This window comes from Scardinius erythrophthalmus (genome assembly GCF_964197995.2).
Source record: "Scardinius erythrophthalmus genome assembly, chromosome: 14".
Taxonomy (NCBI): Eukaryota; Metazoa; Chordata; class Actinopteri; order Cypriniformes; family Leuciscidae; genus Scardinius; species Scardinius erythrophthalmus.
The window spans coordinates 36,031,356-36,051,094 of NC_138234.1; the positions used below are offsets into that span (position 1 = coordinate 36,031,356).

The window sequence follows — 19,739 nt, forward strand, 5'->3', positions numbered from 1 at the left end:
ATGATCGGGTGAGTAATTAATGACAGAATTTTAATTTTGGGGTGAACTATCTCTTTAATTTGTATGAAGTAGGGCCACTGCAAAGCGCGTTTGATCAGTTTATGATCACTAGTGGTTTTCTTTTTATAGAACATTGACTGCAAAATAGGTACCGTATTTTATCGATATTTGGGATGTGGTCAAAGGCCTATTTTTCATTGGGCTAGTTTAAAATGGTGTTTGCAAACATGAGAGCAGCGCACGGTGGACACTCCTCCGCGCATGCGCAGTGAGACGCTCTGCAATCCCCAGCGCTTAAGCTGTCGTGCGCTTGTTGTTGTGTCTGCTGGGTAAGTAGGTCATTCTTTATTATCGTTATAATACGTTGCGTTAAATATTAGATTACAACACAGACCACCGGTTTGATATATCGGAAGTGTTTGACGTGTGTGATATTTGCACCGGGCGTCATTGTTTTTAAAATAATGTATATTTCCGCCTACTGGGCAAGCTGGGTGCTAAATATCGATAATTATAAAGGGCATTCAACAATTGTATGCGTGCAAACCCGCTTTTCCCAGTTTGTCGTCCTTCTGAAATCACGCGCTGTTGCACATCCCAGTGTCATTTACTCGACAATCGTTTCACATCACTCGTGTTTTAATGCATTAATGATTGCTGATTAAAACATGATTTGTAATCCACCAAGTCACCTGTGTGGGTGCAGTGAAATATATGTCTAATCTTTAGGGAGCTGAACAACACCCTGGTGTATTATGGGGTCAAAACAAGAGGAACCCATAGTTGGCACTTCCTAGTGTGCTATCAGTAATTAAGACTGAACATGCACACACACTTCATGATATGGTAGTGGAAAGGCAATTTTATTTATATAATATAGCACTATTTACTACAAGCAGAGTTGACCAATGTGCTTTACAACAAAATGACTGAAAAACACCAATAACAATGGATAAAAATAGAAAGCAGTAAAGCATAACATAACATAACATAACATAACATAACATAACATAGTGCGTCAGCAATGACAGCTTAACAGTAATGGAAAGGGAAAAACTTGAATGTATGTAGGCCTATATATATATATATATATGTGTGTGTGTGTGTGTATATATGTGTGTCTATACACCAAGAGCAAGTTAACACTGGCAGATTGATCCCTCGCTTTATATGAGAGAATCTGTTAAATAACTGAGTTTGTTTTCTGTCTTTAGAGCTTCCCGATTCGCAGTCGCTCGCTGTGCCATTTTGGACAATGGCTCTGATCTCTATTGAGGATCTTGACGGACTGGATGATGAGCAGGTGGATGATGACATCACAGACAGCTCTGAACCAATGGCTGACGAGGAGCAGGACCGAATGTACGCCCACTGGCAGGCCGTAGGAAGGACACATCACGTGACTGTTCCCAGAGGTACAACCATGCGCGTAATTTGCACGGGGGTTACGGGGGTTATGACCCCCCCAAAAATCTGATCCAGCTAATATAACCCCCCCCCCCCCCCCCCACATATTAAAATAAATATGAAATATTCCGAATGAATACTTTTGTTCGTTTTCTTTATTTCATTTGCCAGCAAGAAAGATAGTATCATATTTTAAATAATCTGTAATGTACTTCCCGCCCACCGCACCGCCGACTACTTGGTATTACCCAACCCGCTTTCTCTACCAAGTTTGTTCACTATATTGCGCAGTCGCTGGGATGAATGGTTGGAGAAAGCTGACGGTGCATGCTAACGGATGGAAAGATGAAAAAGGACACTGAAAGGCAGCCAGACAACGATTTTTCATTGTTGGTCGACACCATTTTTTACAGTCTATGGTCGACACCAGCCAAAAAGAGGAAAAATCCTGACCAAACGGAGGTGCGTTTCTCAAAGTGTGAGGCGCGGGCGCGTGCGCGGCCCACTGCTGGGGGGGAATAGAGACATGACAAATGGGGCGCGACAAACAGGTTTTGTGCCCATCTTTTTAATTCCTTTATTTATTGACCATACACTCAAAACAAAACAAAGACACATTTAAATGTAAGCCTTGCTGAACCTTTTTACACGTAAGTTTAAAAGTAGTAGCTAGGCTATCACTTTATGGTTCCCATGGAGACGCGTCATTCATTGCTTGTCACACCGCAGCCACAATAGCGCTGAATGAATGACTGATGATCTGCTTTTATTTCTTTTTATTCAAAATTTCACAAATTTGTTAGCTATAGCAGGATATATCTGATATTCCGATTGTCAAATATGTGCAAGTGGATGTGTTTTGTTGTTTAAACACCTTTATAACGATCGCGTTAGTTGTATGCGCAACGTATTTTAGGTAAGTTATCTTAAAATACCTAAAAACAAAAATACGTAAATTATTAGGAATTTACCACCTCCGGCTCAATTTGAGATTATTATCATAATTTTTATTTTTTTATAATTTTTTTGTTCTTTTTGCAGTTTGCAAAGTGACAAAATGAATCAAAGCACAACTAGTCCACACTTTCCCAGTTTCTGAATTTGATGTTATCAGAGGCTAAATGCAAACACAATTTTTTTTTATCTACTTTTGAGTCTTATTTCATGCAAAGTGATAATATAATTGCACTTTCATTTTCTCTCTTTGAAAGTTTTTAATGCTGTTATTTGATGTTAAGTTTTTAAAATGTGATGTTAATAAAATACATTTTAACAGATAAACTTAAAGATTTTGTTAGTGGATGGTGAGTTTTGGTGATGCCCACCAATATGTGAAATCTGTTCAGAATAAAGGTGCAAGCTGCACTCCAGTGTGCCACCCTATATTGTAATATTGAGAGTTGAATTGTGCATAATACATTTGCTGCATGTAGGTGCCAATACAGTGATGCAATTGATTAATCTTTAAGTTTTTTTTTGTTTTTTTGTTTTTTTTTTATAAGATATTGAACACACAAAAAATCAATTAATTGGAAGCTGCCACTGCTGGCTAGTGCTTAAACACTGTGTCATTATGGCATAAATAGTCAAGTGAACAACTGCATTTACGTTAAGTAGCCTAAATCAGTAAAAGTATCACAATGTATTTCTAAAACAGGAACGGCAAATTACCTTTTACACAAGAAAATTATTCAATAAATAAATTAATAAATATGCAGCGAGTTTAACCCCCCCAATGGTAGACCCAAAGTTACGCCCTTGGGTACAACACACTGTCCCAAAGCCCGCCGGACTGATCTGAGACCAGTTTCCTTCTGTCAGATCATGAGAGAATCTAATCTGGTTTTTGTATAGAGATGAGAGGACCCATTGAGGAGATGACGAGGAGGAACGAGACCTCCGAACGAGAGCAAGTGCCTTTCGTCGCTGTCTCCAGACACGAGAAGGTAAAAGTGCTCATCACTGCTTCTCCAAACATGGGACGAAACATGTCCCACAACTGGAGGTTAGGAACGTAGCAACATTTACTCTGACTGTACAAATTTCATCAGATTTTTTTTCTGAATTTTATCAAAGGCCCGTTCACATCAAGGACGATAACTATAATAATAACGATAAAGATATAGCTCTAAAAATCGTTCTAAATATAATTTGTTTTCCAGATGATGAACGATAAAAACATGGACAGCCAATCAGAATCCATCCTGCTTTAAAGAGCTCAGGATGCTAATATAGTTATCATCATAGTTATCGTTGTCCTCTGAAACCGACGCTCAATAAAAACAGAAATATAAGCATCATTAAAAGAAACATTACTGCTGTGTTCTGGCAGAAAGAAGAGGTTATTTTGATAAATACATGTGTGATGTGCAAAAGTTTTCAGCCATCTTGGATTCCTAAATCTTGTTCAAAGTGAATTGTGGATTTGTTAATATTTATAATCATCAGTATTTGTCATGAAAGTGCATCTGAAAATGCTGATATATTCACTAAAATGTAAATAAATATGTTTAACAGAATAATCCAAAATTATTCCTTGATACAAAAGTTTGGGGTCAGTATGATTTGCTTGGTATATGTTTAATTTGTTAGCATTAGTTAACTATATTAGTTCTAGAGCATTTATTAATCTGAGCTAATGTTAATTCCAACAGATTATCAAAATCAAAAGTTGTATCTGTTAATATTATTGTCACGGTCACGTTCTTCAGCCTTCATCTGTGTGTGCACTTCATTCCCCAGAATCCTCCATGGCGCACACCTGCACTCACTCACCCAATCACCAATCATCATCACCTGCACTCCCTCATTAACCACCCTTTATATTCAGCACTCTCCCTTCACTCCTTGTCTGGTCTCGTCGATGTTCACCTTAACATGACCCACAGACTTCCGAACACTTACCTGGATTCCTACCTGTCATTTCATCCTCTCCAATCCGTCCTGCCTGCCATCCTGTTCTGCCTTCAGCCCGACATCATCTGCAAAGAGAAAGAAAGACAAGGACATTACCAACCAGCTAAGCATCCACTGTTATTCTGTGTTTCTGTTACTCACCATCTGTCTGCATCTCCACACTCCCTGAAAATAAACTATTAACCTTACCATCTTGTCTGCATCCTCTGTAAAACCCTGACAGAAGACCAGACCACACGAAGCATGGAAGTTGCTCACTTCACCCTAACCCCAGCTGATCATCTGATTCATTGTTTTCAAGATGGGTGCTCAATCGAGGAATATGTCGCCGGCTTTCTGGAGCTTTCTGTTGGGGTAAGCTGGACAGATGATGTCCTAAAAACAGTATTTTGGGGCGGACTGGATAACCATCTGTACCAGCAAGCTCCAGCGGAGGCAATCCCAGGCTCATTTGCCCAGTATCTAGATCATGTGTTGTGGTTGAGTGGCTCAAGGTTCACCGTAGGTGAGGTTGAGGACATCGCCACTCAACCACCATCTCCAGCCATCATCATCCGGAATTCAGTCACCAGCACTAGCGGGCCCGCACTTCACGCCAGTCCAGCCGAGCCCGCACTTCACGCCAGAGCTGCCGAGACCAAGGCAGTAGGCGTCGTGCCCGCCGCCCCTGAGTCTATGAGCGTCATGCCCGCCGCGCCTGTGACTGACAGCGTCGCCTGCCCGCCAGAGCCAGAGCCAGTCGCCTGCCCGCCAGAGCCAGAGCCAGTCGCCTGCCCGCCAGAGCCAGTCGCCTGCCCGCCAGAGCCAGAGCCAGTCGCCTGCCCGCCAGAGCCAGAGCCAGTCGCCTGCCCGCCAGAGCCAGAGCCAGTCGCCTGCCCGCCAGAGCCAGTCGCCTGCCCGCCAGAGCCAGAGCCAGTCGCCTGCCCGCCAGAGCCAGAGCCAGTCGCCTGCCCGCCAGAGCCAGAGCCAGTCGCCTGCCCGCCAGAGCCAGAGCCAGTCGCCTGCCCGCCAGAGCCAGAGCCAGTCGCCTGCCCGCCAGAGCCAGTCGCCTGCCCGCCAGAGCCAGAGCCAGTCGCTTGCCCGCCAGAGCCAGAGCCAGTCGCCTGCCCGCCAGAGCCAGAGCCAGTCGCCTGCCCGCCAGAGCCAGAGCCAGTCGCCTGCCCGCCAGAGCCAGAGCCAGTCGCCTGCCCGCCAGAGCCAGAGCCAGTCGCCTGCCCGCCAGAGCCAGAGCCAGTCGCCTGCCCGCCAGAGCCAGAGCCAGAGCCAGTCGCCTGCCGGCCAGAGCCAGTCGCCTGCCCGCCAGAGCCAGAGCCAGGGCCAGTCGCCTGCCCACCAGGGCCAGTCGCCTGCCCGCCAGAGCCTGTGAGCGTCATTCTCCCCGAGCCAGAGCCAGAGTTTTCAAAGCCCTCATCGCTGGTTCCGTCCAGCTCAAATCCCTCTTCATCGCTGGTCCCGTCCAGCTCAAAGCCCTCATCGCTGGTCCCGTCCAGCTCAAAGCCCTCATCGCTGGTCCCGTCCAGCTCAAAGCCCTCATCGCTGGTCCCGTCCAGCTCAAAGCCCTCATCGCTGGTCCCGTCCAGCTCAAAGCCCTCATCGCTGGTCCCGTCCAGCTCAAAGCCCTCATCGCTGGTTCCGTCCAGCTCAAATCCCTCTTCGTCGCTGGTCCCGTCCAGCTCAAAGCCCTCATCGCTGGTCCCGTCCAGCTCAAAGCCCTCATCGCTGGTCCCGTCCAGCTCAAAGCCCTCATCGCTGGTCCCGTCCAGCTCAAAGCCCTCATCGCTGGTCCCGTCCAGCTCAAAGCCCTCATCGCTGGTCCCGTCCAGCTCAAAGCCCTCATCGCTGGTCCCGTCCAGCTCAAAGCCCTCATCGCTGGTCCCGTCCAGCACAAAGCCCTCATCGCTGGTTCCGTCCAGCTCAAATCCCTCTTCATCGCTGGTCCCGTCCAGCTCAAATCCCTCTTCATCGCTGGTCCCGTCCAGCTCAAAGCCCTCATCGCTGGTTCCGTCCAGCTCAAAGCCCTCATCGCTGGTCCCGTCCAGCACAAAGCCCTCATCGCTGGTCCCGTCCAGCTCAAATCCCTCTTCATCGCTGGTCCCGTCCAGCTCAAAGCCCTCATCGCTGGTCCCGTCCAGCTCAAAGCCCTCATCGCTGGTCCCGTCCAGCTCAAAGCCCTCATCGCTGGTCCCGTCCAGCTCAAAGCCCTCATCGCTGGTCCCGTCCAGCTCAAAGCCCTCATCGCTGGTCCCGTCCAGCTCAAAGCCCTCATCGCTGGTCCCGTCCAGCTCAAAGCCCTCATCGCTGGTCCCGTCCAGCACAGAGCCCTCTTCGCCGCTGGTCCCGTCCAGCACAGAGCCCTCTTCGCCGCTGGTCCCGTCCAGCACAGAGCCCTCTTCGCCGCTGGTCCCGTCCAGCACAGAGCCCTCTTCGCCGCTGGTCCCGTCCAGCACAGAGCCCTCTTCGCCGCTGGTCCCGTCCAGCACAGAGTCTTCTTCGCCTTCACCGCTGGTCCTGCCCAGCCCAAAGTCTACACCGCTGGTCCTGCCCAGCACCAAACCTTCACTGCTGGTCCTGCCCTGCACAGAGCCTTCACTGCTGGTCCTGCCCTGCACAGAGCCTTCACTGTTGGTCCCATTCAGCTCAACGCCCTCTTCACAGCTGGTCCTGTCCAGCTCAACGCCCTCCTCACAGCTGGTCCAGTCCAGCTCAACGCCCTCCTCACAGCTGGTCCTGCCCAGCACAGAGCCCTCATCGCTGCCCAGCACAGAGCCCTCATCGCTGCCCAGCACAGAGCCCTCATCGCTGCCCAGCACAGAGCCCTCATCGCTGCCCAGCACAGAGCCCTCATCGCTGCCCAGCACAGAGCCCTCATCGCTGCCCAGCACAGAGCCCTCATCGCTGCCCAGCACAGAGCCCTCATCGCTGCCCAGCACAGAGCCCTCATCGCTGCCCAGCACAGAGCCCTCATCGCTGCCCAGCACAGAGCCCTCATCGCTGCCCAGCACAGAGCCCTCATCGCTGCCCAGCACAGAGCCCTCATCGCTGCCCAGCACAGAGCCCTCATCGCTGCCCAGCACAGAGCCCTCATCGCTGCCCAGCACAGAGCCCTCATCGCTGCCCAGCACAGAGCCCTCATCGCTGCCCAGCTCACAGCCCTCTTCGCCGCTGGTTCCGCCCAGCTCACAGCCCTCTTCGCCGCTGGTTCCGCCCAGCTCACAGCCCTCTTCGCCGCTGGTTCCGCCCAGCTCAGAGCCCTCTTCGCCGATGGTCCCGTACAGCTCAGAGTCCTCTTCGCCGCTGGTCCTGTCCAGTCCAGAGCCGCCTTCATCACTGGTCCAGTCCAGCCCAGAGCCGCTTTCGCCCCCTGCCTCTTCCAGTCCAGTGTTAAAGCCTGATATTTCCCCAAAGGAATTTTGGGGGGGGGGCTATCAGTCTTCTCCGCCATGGCCACCCGAAGGGTCTTCTCCACCATGGCCACCTGAAGGGTCCTCACCGCCGTGGCCACCCGAAGGGTCTTCTCTGCCATGGCCACCCGAAGGGTCTTCTCCGCCGTGGCCACCCGAAGGTTCCTCACCGCCGTGGCCACCTGAAGGGTCCTCACCGCCGTGGCCACCCGAAGGGTCCTCTCCGCCATGGCCAGCCGAAGGGTCCTCTCCGCCATGGCCACCCGAAAGGTCCTTACCGCCATGGCCACCCGAAAGGTCCTTACCGCCATGGTCCCCTGCTCAGCCTGTATCACCATGGTCCCCTGATCAGTCTGCTTCACCTTGGTTCCCTGCTCAGCCTGCACCGTCCTGATCACCTCCTCTGTCTGTCCTGCCACCATCCTGGAGTCCGTACTCCTGAACCTGCTCCACCTTCCCGTCACGGACTCCAGGATGCCCACCCTCCCTCCCGTATGCTGCCTTCTTCGGCGCGGGACGCGCCTTACGGGAGGGGGGAGTAATGTCACGGTCACGTTCTTCAGCCTTCATCTGTGTGTGCACTTCATTCCCCAGAATCCTCCATGGCGCACACCTGCACTCACTCACCCAATCACCAATCATCATCACCTGCACTCCCTCATTAACCACCCTTTATATTCAGCACTCTCCCTTCACTCCTTGTCTGGTCTCGTCGATGTTCACCTTAACATGACCCACAGACTTCCGAACACTTACCTGGATTCCTACCTGTCATTTCATCCTCTCCAATCCGTCCTGCCTGCCATCCTGTTCTGCCTTCAGCCCGACATCATCTGCAAAGAGAAAGAAAGACAAGGACATTACCAACCAGCTAAGCATCCACTGTTATTCTGTGTTTCTGTTACTCACCATCTGTCTGCATCTCCACACTCCCTGAAAATAAACTATTAACCTTACCATCTTGTCTGCATCCTCTGTAAAACCCTGACAATTATGTAATGGAACTGAGATAACATGAACTGATGTACTGTATTTTTACAGTAGAGATTAATACACACTAACAGATGTATTGCTCGTTGTTTATTAATGTTAGTGCATTAATGAATGTTAATTAATAGATACACTTTTTGTAAAGTATTACTGATGTTACTGAAGCAGCTCAACTGTTTTCAACATTGATAATAATCAGAAATGTTTCATCAAATCATCATATTACAGTGATTTCTGAAGGAGGATCATGTGACACTGAAGACTGGAGTAATGATGCTGAAAATTCAGCTTTGATCACAGGAATACATTAAAATATTACATAAATATAGATTAAAATAGCTTTTTTAAAATAATTATATATATATATTAGGGCTGTCAAACGATTAATCGCGATTAATCGCATCCAAAATAAAAGTTTGTGTTTACATAATTTATGTCTGTATATAAATACACACACATGCATATATATATTTAAGAAAATGTGTTATTTATATATCAAATATTTATATATAATATAAATATATATACACAGCATATACATGCAAATATTTCTTAAATATATACATGCATGTGTGTGTATTTATATATAGAAAATAATTATACACCTTACACACACATGTATTATGTAAAAACAAACTTTTATTTTGGATGCGATTAATCGCGATTAATCGTTTGACAGCCCTAATATTTATATATATTAAAATAGTAAACTACTTTTGAATTGTAATTATATTTCACAATACGACTGTTTTCACTGTTTTTCCTAGTACTCAAGAATCATTGACATTTGTTTTTTCTACTAAAAGAAGAGATGGAAGTGTAATTGTGTTGCTGAACTGCGGTGTGTTTCAGCTCGGCGAGGTGCTGTACGAGGAGAGAGTGTATCCTCCGGGAAAATGGGCATGTGTCAGTAAAGCAGAAATGCTGTATGAGCAAAGCATCTCCAATGCATTTATGAAGCTCATGCGCTTCATCTGCAAGGAGAACTCAACAGGTGAACACACACACACACACACACACACACACACACACACACGTACACTTTTTACATGTACTCTAGGGTCCGCGTACTTTGCATGAATTTTCACAGGCAAAATCCTTTCATTTTCAGAAGGAATTATGGCTGCACGATATTGAAGAAATATGTGATATGCGATACGGTAAAGTTTTAAGTGTGTAAAATCAATTTAAATTAGTTTAAAATACATTTAAAAACTGAAAATTATATAACCAATATATAGGTTTCACAAATCTGACATCAGTGTAAAAAAAACTAGGGGTGGACAATTAGTTATTTTTGTTAATTTCATTAAAAATAAGAAAAAAGAGGCAAATTACAAACAATTGGACAATTAAAATGAAATACACAGTGCTTTAAGTTTTCAGGTAGGCCTACATCAGATCTATTTAACGGTAGTATTCAAGTAAGAAACAATACAGAAATGGAATAATCAGATGTGAAACTAAAACACTGCATAGTCTTCTCATGAATTAAATATACATTGGTTCATATTGAAGCTACAAAAGTGATTCAGTGAAGAGCAGTGAGTGATTTTCTGTGTTTCTTCTGTTTGACAGACAGCAGCAGGTTTACTGTATTAGGCTGCTGTCCCTTTAAGACCTAACGCACAGGTCGTATTGACACACATCTGATTTCTTTCCCTACTGTTACATTCACTTACGACATAACGGACTGTTTACACTCGCCAAGACATGCATTTTGATATAACTGTGTGTGTATTTGACTGTTTGAGTGCAATAAGCCTTAAAAGAGAACTGAATTCGGGATTGCATGCCGCCTGAGAGCCGTCTTTCTGCTTTCTCTCCACAGCTTATTGTGCTTAATAACTGTTTTTAACACACGTAAGTCACAGTCACATGCTCAATACGTTGACCTAAAACTTTTCGCAACTTTTTGAAGTAGCCTATTCAAATCATTCAGATATCGCAAGCTGCTGGAATATGCATATCGCGATATGTACATTTGCGATATTCCGATATATCGTCCAGCCCTAGTAAGAATCCACGCATTTAGTTTGAGGGCGAAATATAATCCATATGCCGATTTCACAACGATTTAGACAAACGGAAAGCTGCTTGGTTTGAAAGTGACTTCTGTGTGAGTTGTGCTTCATACATCTCTACACTATTGACAATTAGAGACAATGGACTTTTTTGCCCTCGCAATTTTGACGAAATTCTGCATATATGACCGCACCTTTAGGCTGTATAATTAGTTCAATCAAAATTACTAAAGTGGACCAAAAACAGATTTGAGTCCAGATTCAGGGCCATATTTTAAAGATCTAAGCGCATGGTCTAAAGTTCACTTATGGCGTGTCCGAATCCAGTTTTGCTAGTTTAACGACAGGAAAAATGGTCTAAAAGGGTTCTTCCTATTCTCTTAATGGGTAATGGGTGTGTTTTGGTCATAACGTGCAATAAATCAATCAGAGTCTCGTCTCCCATTCCCTTTAAAAGCCAGTTGCAAGCGGAAAGACTGAACGCGTCTCCAGGGCGCAAGCGGATCTGCTCATGCGTGAGGTTAAAGCTGTGTGTGTGTGTGTGTGTGTGTGTGTGAGGTTAAAGCGAGACCATCTACAGGACAAGCCGGATTACACCATATCTTTATGCACACAATAATAATCTTTTACATTGTAATCCTTTTATTTGTAATATTTGGCATGTTTGTGTGCTGCTGCTGTGTGTGTGTAATAAGCAGAGTGTGTGTGTGTGTAGTAAGCAGAGTGTATGCGCGTTGTGGACCCACCTATAGGCTCATATTACTAATGCGCTCTTTAAATAACAAAAAAAAATACACTGCCATTGACTTTAGAGCAGGTTTCAGTTGGTCAAGGGCTCCGTCTATTTCAGTTCCTCATAATAGCAACGCTCCTGCATTGCGTCTGAACACACACCTGGTTCTCAGACCAGCAGCCCATGGGCCACAGATGAGCGCAAATGCTTTTGCTATTTAAACAGTGGTGCAGGACGTGAAAATGATAACTGCGTCAGGCTGAAACTAGCAGAACACTTGCGTTGCTCCGCGTGTGTGATAGGACACTCGTTTCTATCAGTTCAAGTTTGGCTCAGCTGGAAGAGGTCTGAGTTTGGTTCTAATAACTCAAGTGTGATCACTCTTCTACAAAGCGGATGCAGTTGAATTTTTTTGGACAAAATAATCGCAATATGATTGTTTTGTCCAAACATGCAGTCCTGCCTTGTTCAGCCCAGTTTCTCAGTTGAGGCTCTCTGTCTCCAGGACGGTACCTCGGCATGTCGGTGCCTGTTGTGAATGAGATCACGATGGCAGACGACGGCACCAGCTTCATGAAGGATGTGTTGACGGCATACTATCTCCCTGCTGAGTTCCAGGCCAGACCGCCTCAGCCGACAGACCCGGACATCAGCATCGTCCACCGGGACACCATCCGAGTCATATCCAGGTATTTCATTTCATTTAAATATTAAATTCAATTGCATTGACACCATTATATGAGAACTGAACTGAGCTGGACAATGACATCACGGTTTTCTCCAGAGCGGATATATAGATATATATATATATATATATAATAAATGAACTAAGTTAATGGGCCCTATTTTAATGATCTGAAACGCAAGTATCAAGTGCGAAACACAAGTAACTTTGTGGGCGGGTCTTGGGCGCTGTTGCTATTATACCGGCGGGATAAATGACTCTTGCGCCCGACGCAAATCTAAAATGTGTTGGTCTGAAGTAGCTTCATTATTCATAGGTGTGGTTTGGGCGTAACGTGAAATAAACCAATCAGAGCGACATCTCACATTCCCTTTAAGAGCAGGCGTGCTTGTTCCATGGCGGATTGCTATTATAACAGCGGATTTGCCAGGAGCGGTTCACAGCCGAGGAGACCGACGTTCTCGTCAGGGCCGTAAAACACAGAGAAGTGACATTGGGGATGGAGAAACACACCCAGATTAGCTTCGGTTAAACAGGCGTATGATAATTTGGGTAAATGTGTAAGCTAGATTTATGCCTATTTTTCACATCTTCATGGACACCACAATGATTTCCCTTGTGTGGAATATTTTTCCTTGTAATTATGTATGATTTGCAAAAATGAAAATTGCTGCTTCTGTGTAGATGAGAGAAGCAAAGTGTGTGTGCGTTGTGCACACGCTACATTATGGCCAAGCATGCGCCCTTAAAATAGCATATAACATGTGCAACGCTCCACTGACTTTAGACTAGTTTTCTCCTGGTCAGTGGCGGAATTGTTTTCTGAAACTGCAAAATAGCACCAGGGAACGTTTGCGCCGGAACACTCCTCCTCTTTTCGCTGAACCGCCCCCGGGAGCGCAAGTTCATTCCCTAATTTACCTACATGCGTCTTTGGAGGGAAAAGTCCGCTGTGCGCGGGTGCAAAATAGGAATGATACATGCGTCAGTGTATAAAGTCAACTGCGCTGGGTGCAAGATAGGGCCCTATACATTTTTTACAACAGAAATGAAACATCACTGAACTTACTTAAGCTGGACTGTGACGCTATTTTCTTCTGGAAACAAACTTCTAGTTGAAAGTTTCTTTGGTTCCAGGGTGTTTTACGGGACCACGACAGAGGAGACCATCTCTCGTCAGATCAGCGTCCTCTGGGAGCTTCTGGGCAACTCCGGGGACGTCCTCCAGAACCGCTACATGGTCGCCACGTACGAGAATCCTGGCGTGCCCCAGCGCAGGAACGAGATCTGGTTCATTCGCCGCGGCCCGTGAACATTTCTTAAGCCAGTAGAGACGTTTCGAGTCACTGAATGTCCTGTGTGGAGCTAGTCATAATCAAAACCCTTTTATCCTTTTGTATTGTTGTGAGTGCGATGCAGAAAACATTAGTTTTTAATCATTGAGGAAACAAAAAGATATAACAGATATAGATTCTACACGTAGATTGGCACTGTACATAGCCTGCTGTAGGATTGCTGAGAGATATCAGTGGTGAAACTTCACCCTGGCATTATTTTTAACTTGAAGAATACAAAAAAAAACATTTGTGCTACCTGGGGTTGAAGACGATTCATTACGCTTCCTCTCTTTTATGCTTGATTGAAATGTTTGACACTACTTGAATTTACTTTCGTGTTCAGTTTCTGTTTGTTTGTTAACTAGTGTTTCTAGGTTTTCCATAGTGCCCTAAAATTGCATTGTGCAATAAAAGCCAATAATGGCTTTTACAGCTTCTTATTTGTGATATATGTTGCTCGAAACATAGTTATTTAGTCAATTAAAAAAAAAAAAAGTATTTTCAGCTAGGTATCAAGTTTCGATACTTATCATATATTTAAGTAGCCGTTTAAAATCTGTTGTTGGAAGACTATTGTAAAATACAATCTTTTTGTACTTTGTGCAACTGACTATCAAACCATTTACCAGACAATCAGAGCACTAAAACTTCTATGTTTTTATCTTACGAGCCAATCAGATTGTTACTTTGATATTAGTAGTGCAGTTTAAATCAGTTATTTGCTAGAAACTGGATAATAGTGTGGCATTGTGTTTTTTTACGGGTATGCTTGTTCTTGATCTCTTTTCTTAAGATGCGGTCTGCAAGTATAGTATATCTAAACACAGCTTTTCCTTCATCAAATGCATGGGACCACATGATCAGATCTAAGGTGACATGCGTGGGTTGGCTACACACAGCCATGGTTTTGGATAAATATATGTCCCTTTGCAGCAGTATAGTATCCGATTACTACAATAACGTAACTGCTTTTACTTTGTGTATTTCATTGTTGTATTTATGTAATGTTGTACAAACATATGTGTAACATCAGTGCAATGTGTTTAGCACATTACTCTTTAAAGCACTGTTTTGACATTTTTACATGACTCCTTGCTTTTGTAACATTGATGGCTTAGCTTGTACTATTATGGATTTTGCCTTGTCAAAGTACTTTAAAACTTGCACTCTCCTCCTCAAGTCTGTAATAATACTGTAAAAGTTTATTGCACTGTCTGAGCTTATTAACAGTAGCTTGCTTTACAAAGAGATACAAAGTTGAATACATTTATACCAATAAAAACAATTAATTGTGATTTGAGTTGTTGTGAAGGTGTTGGATAACTAAAAGACTTGTGATGAGCATGTTTAAACTATATTAACTATACTTGGTACCTATACTAACTATACTTTCGCATTATTAACCAGAGAAATTTACATTTTAACGTATTATGTTACGTGCTTTTAACATTTTAATACATTTTCCATAACCTTTCCATACATTGAAATTGCAATTGCAACATTTCCTTTTCCTTTTCATTTTGTACTGTAAATACTTAAGAAATGCAACACTAAACATGTACATGCTGCGTTAATGCCATGTCGTAATTACCGTAAATTAGAGCTGAGTTTTCAGGTAGAGACACAGAATATAGTAAGCAAATGTAAAATAGTCTTCACTTTTTTAAAATAACATGTATTAATCCTTATTAAAGTTACAAAAGTTATTCAGTCAAGAGCAATGAGTGATTTTCTGCAGCAGAAAAATTAAGGCTGCTGTCACTTTAAGAGCTAATACATGGATCCAATATACATGTGTGTTTGTAAATGAATAAAATAAATGAAAACACATTTAATTATACGTAGTTTGAAAAAAGAGTAAAAATAGAATACATTTATAAATAAAACAATAAGCAGAGGAAAGCTAAACCAAACATTGCATACAACCAAAAATTGTAATGTTCATGTTTTCAAAATTCTCATGTTGTAACAAGAATGTATCACATATTTTTACTGGTTAAATCAAAAAGATTTGAGAAATGAGTTACATTAAGAGTAGAAAACTTTTGTTTTATGGGTAAAAAATTGACCAAAAAATTAAATAAATAAATTCAACATATGTGGATTGTATAGGATATATTTGGAAGTGTCAGTACAGTAGCAAATAATATCATTTAAATGAAAAGATTGGGCAAAAACATAAGGGGTTTAAATATAGGAGTATAAGTTACTCCAAAACTACAGAATAAATTCGCAAGAAAAGTATTATGTATTAATACATAATTAATAGTAACTAAATGTATCAATGTTTCATCCTATTGAGCACAAGGGCCTAAAACTAACTTTTTGCCACACCTGCCAATGGCCGGTGACAAACTGTCCTGGCCATGAAACACACAGTTATGACACCAAAAGTTTAGATACAGTAAAATTCACAATTCTCTCCTCCAATTTCAATACCACAGCTAGAACTATCCTAACTAATATACAGTGGTGCTCAGAATTAATCATACCCCTGGTAAATATGATCAAAAATGGCTGTAAAAAATAAATCTGCATCGTTTATCCTTTTGATCTTTCGTTCAAAAAATTGGCAAAAATCTAACCTTTCATTGAAGTAAAAGAATTGAAAGTGGGGGGGAAATCACATTATGAAATAAATGTTTTTCTCCAAAACACGTTGGCCACAATTATTGATGTAAAATGTAAATTGTAGTATTGTAAATGTAAAATGAAACAGCATAGTCTTCATTTTATCAAACAACATAGATTGATCCTTATTAAAGTTACAAAAGTGATTCAGTCAAGAAACATTAGTAATTTCCTGCAGCGGCCTAATAACCTAATTAGGCTGCTGTCACTTTAAGACCGAATGCACGGATCCAATATACACATGCATTGTCTTTCTCTACTGTTTACATTCACTTAAGCCATAACCGACTATGTTTATGAGGATGCTCGCCGAGACGGCTTTTTAAAAAAAACATAATTTAGTGTGTATTTTTCCATTAAAGCGCAAGAAGACGTGAAAGAGAGCTAAATTCAGTATTCGCGATGTGGCGAGTAACAAATTGAGCTCCCTTTTGCGTCTTCTTGCGCTTGAATATTTAAATTGGCAAGGCTTAAACTTTCTCTTCACGTTTCTTCAGGTTCATGGTTACATTGCATTGTTAGAATTCATAAAAACGGTTCGGCCTAACTGGGATTGACACCGTTTTTATGTATCGCTGACGCCGGTTTCTGGCATTTGGTGAGCGGCGTACAGGTTTTAACATGTTTAGATAATGTCAAACTTACAGGGCATATTTTTGTGCAAGATTTTAAAGTGGACTTCCTTGTTGGGAAGGGAAGAAGTCTTGTTGGGAATCATCAACAACCATGCTTTCTCCAAATCTATATTGTTCGTTCAGAGAGTGCGCGTGACATCACCGAGAGCTGCGCGTACACGTGAGGTCTGAGAGTGCACGTCAACTGCTGCCATTGGAAACCACAGTTGGAAACCAATGAATGGATCTGCCAATAGATGGCAGTCATGGTGAAGAAGAACAAATTATATTTCAGACCAGCAGCAATCCTTTTAAACAACTGCACTTATGCAGCTATTTTAAGTCATGCGCTGAATATAAGATAAACCAAACGAGATCCTTTGAACCGAGTGAAACTAACTTCCCATCAGTGGTGTGTTTACTGGTTTCCACTTAGCCTACCTTGCTCGAGCCCGGGTAAAGCCCACCCACCTTCCCTTCCCATCCACTCCCACTGGAGAGAGAAACACGACTCCTGTTCTCTCACACAAACCCCCAGCAGCAGCACTGGCTCCAGCACACGGTCAGAGGGGCTCTTTGTCTCCATTTCCAGGAGGTTTCTGGTCAATTCAGCATGGAGCTCTTGACACATCCAGCCAAACCCGCAACAGCTCCAAACTGAAGAGCGAAACTCCCGAAAGACTCGCCGCGAGGAATAACTGGATTTTAGCCTTTAATACAACAACTCACAACCGCAGAATTTCCACACACAAACACCTTTGAGCCTTTAATTCACACTCGTCGCGTTCATCGACTTCTTCAACCATGGGTTTATGGACGAGAAGACGCGAGCGCAAACTCACGCACGCCGAGGCTGTTTTCCTGGCGCTTACTCTGTTCGGTGAAGGTAAGAAACAAAAGTATCCATCTCTCCATCAGCGTTTCCTCGCTTTCCCGTTTCTTACACAGGTCAGCGTGTTTGTAGAAACTTCTATTCCGAATGTTTAAAAAGTTAGTAGACGTAGATGTGCGTGAAACTATCAGCCAACGCGAAGTTGAGTTGCGTTCAGACTTGGATCTGGATTTAATCTGGATTTCACGTGAGTGTTTTGCGCAGACTTTCCAGTCATTGTGTTTGCGAATGCAAATATTTCAAAGCGCAGAAAAAATGTTTCAATGTATCCACTGAACTAAATAATACAGATGAATGAACCAATCCACCCTCCTTTTCCAGAAGCTCAAGTACAGTAAGGGCTCAAGAGGCCTGTAAAAGAACATTAGCATAATAGTCTGTAAAAGGAGACCAAGAAAGGAGAAATGGGTCTTGTCCTATTATCTGTACTAGATATGCATACTTGTAGTCGGCTAAGTGAACCTCATGAATCACGCCTATCAACATGAGCTGAATATCAATTGCATCCACTTGGACTTCTTGAATTTTAATTAGACTTTGCTTCAGTAAAGTTAAGTAGAAGTGTACTTGCGAAATGCACAGCATGAAGAATTAAATGACATTCCAGCGAAAAACAAGAAAAAAAGAGTTGAAGTACAATGTCTGTATGTGTGAGATGTTAACTTTTCCTTGACTCTGCAACAGGAGAGAACAATCCCATCTGTGTGGCCTGGAATGAAATATGCATGGCTGGAGCGTGTAGTTTATCTTGAGGGAGTTTAGGGGAGGTGTAAGATGTTAGTCCTGAAGCTTCTCTTCTGGGGACCTTAAAAAGCGGTGCATGCTGTCCTGTGGAGTGACCCATCGCGGAAACAGAGGTTTCTGTTTTTTATCTCTTGATTAATTGAACCCGTGAGACGTGGCCACAGGAGTGTTCGTGGAAAAAACAAGAGGAAATGCTTGCATGTTCAAAGGATTTCTTCTGGAGATCCTATCATAATCAATTCCAGTTCAAGTTCTTACTGGATAAACGAAAAGTTCTACTGAATTTGGTGCTCTTTTTTTCAATTGCATATGGCAGGGGTATATTCAATTAAAGTTTCCAAGAGGTCCGGTTTCTCATATTTCCTTCCCAGCGGAAGTCCGGACACTACTTTTTTGGAACTGTTACGCATTTCAATCGGGGCAGCCCTAGTACTTTGTTCAAGAAAATATCTTAAACATTTAAAATAGTCTTCAAAGATTATAATCTTGGGCCCTGAGAGCCAAAGCAGTGATGTCTATGAATTTTTTACCAATATTTACCACAATAAATATTGGATTTCTCCCAACTTGAAATAAATATCAGATGTTTAATCAGGCTATTTATTTTTATATATATATTTTTTTACATTTAGACACCTAAGTCTATGGCACATAGAAGGCCTTGTGACTGAGAAAGCATACTAGATGTGCAGGTTTACCTCTTAAGAAAAGTATGAACCATTTTAATATTTTGCACAAAGTAATAAACTACTAAAAACAAACAACATACTTAATCTGATAAGCAAAACTCTCATCATGAGGACAAAACAAAAGTTAACTCGTAATTTCAAAGTTTTTTTGTCTTCTCTTGCCATCTCTAAATAATTTTCCAAATTATACTTTTTTTTAAATTATGAAATGCTCTGGATATGCTCTTTAATAATGCTAAATGTGTGGAAAACAAACGTCTAAATGCGCCACGTTAAGTTAGTTTAGGTCGGAGTGTATTTGCTGCATTTTCGTTTTCTGCAGCTCTTAATGCGGCCCTTTACGTCTTTAGCGAAAATAAGTATCAAAATAAAAGTCCTTGTTGAAACCGAAGTTTAAAGTCCAGCACAGGGAGAGAGAAGGAACGCTCACTGTGGAAAGGGCTTGAATGAAGCGCATTTGGCTCTACATAAACATATTTGAGGACATAGCTCTGAGAGATCGACCCTGAGCACTTTAAACTGTAGAAACGGTAAAATGTTGCAATTATGTCCAGTGGTCCGGATGAAACCAAGTCCACGTTTCAAAACCGCTGGAATATTTAATAATGTCGTGCTACTGGACAGAACTGGAGTTTTAAAGTCTGTAAGGATTGTCCTTTTGGTGTCTTACACGGAC

At 43.2% G+C, this 19,739-nt stretch overlaps 2 protein-coding genes across 3 annotated transcripts in view; both read left to right on the forward strand.

Moving 5' to 3' along the window:
* The first annotated feature begins 235 nt into the window (after window positions 1-235).
* Window positions 236-15,202, forward strand: soul4 (heme-binding protein soul4). 2 transcript variants are annotated; one of them, XM_081385199.1, is made up of 6 exons: window positions 236-329; window positions 1,215-1,415; window positions 3,262-3,353; window positions 9,567-9,708; window positions 11,977-12,160; window positions 13,294-15,202. In XM_081385199.1, the coding sequence occupies exons 2-6, from the start codon at window positions 1,256-1,258 to the stop codon at window positions 13,466-13,468; spliced, it is 753 nt and encodes a 250-aa protein (XP_081241325.1). In that variant the 5' UTR covers window positions 236-329; window positions 1,215-1,255; the 3' UTR covers window positions 13,469-15,202. The 2 variants fall into 2 exon arrangements, with proteins under 2 accessions (XP_081241325.1, XP_081241326.1); XM_081385200.1 differs by lacking the exons at window positions 9,567-9,708; window positions 11,977-12,160; window positions 13,294-15,202 and adding an exon at window positions 4,150-4,617 and having other exon boundaries at window positions 263-329.
* A 1,802-nt stretch (window positions 15,203-17,004) lies between these two features.
* ptk7a (protein tyrosine kinase 7a) overlaps window positions 17,005-19,739 on the forward strand; it is a 52,023-nt gene continuing 49,288 nt past the window's right edge. The window contains exon 1 of the mRNA XM_081383755.1: window positions 17,005-17,624. Coding sequence (XP_081239881.1) covers window positions 17,543-17,624 — 82 coding nt within the window. The 5' untranslated portion in view covers window positions 17,005-17,542. The remainder of the gene's footprint in view (window positions 17,625-19,739) is intronic.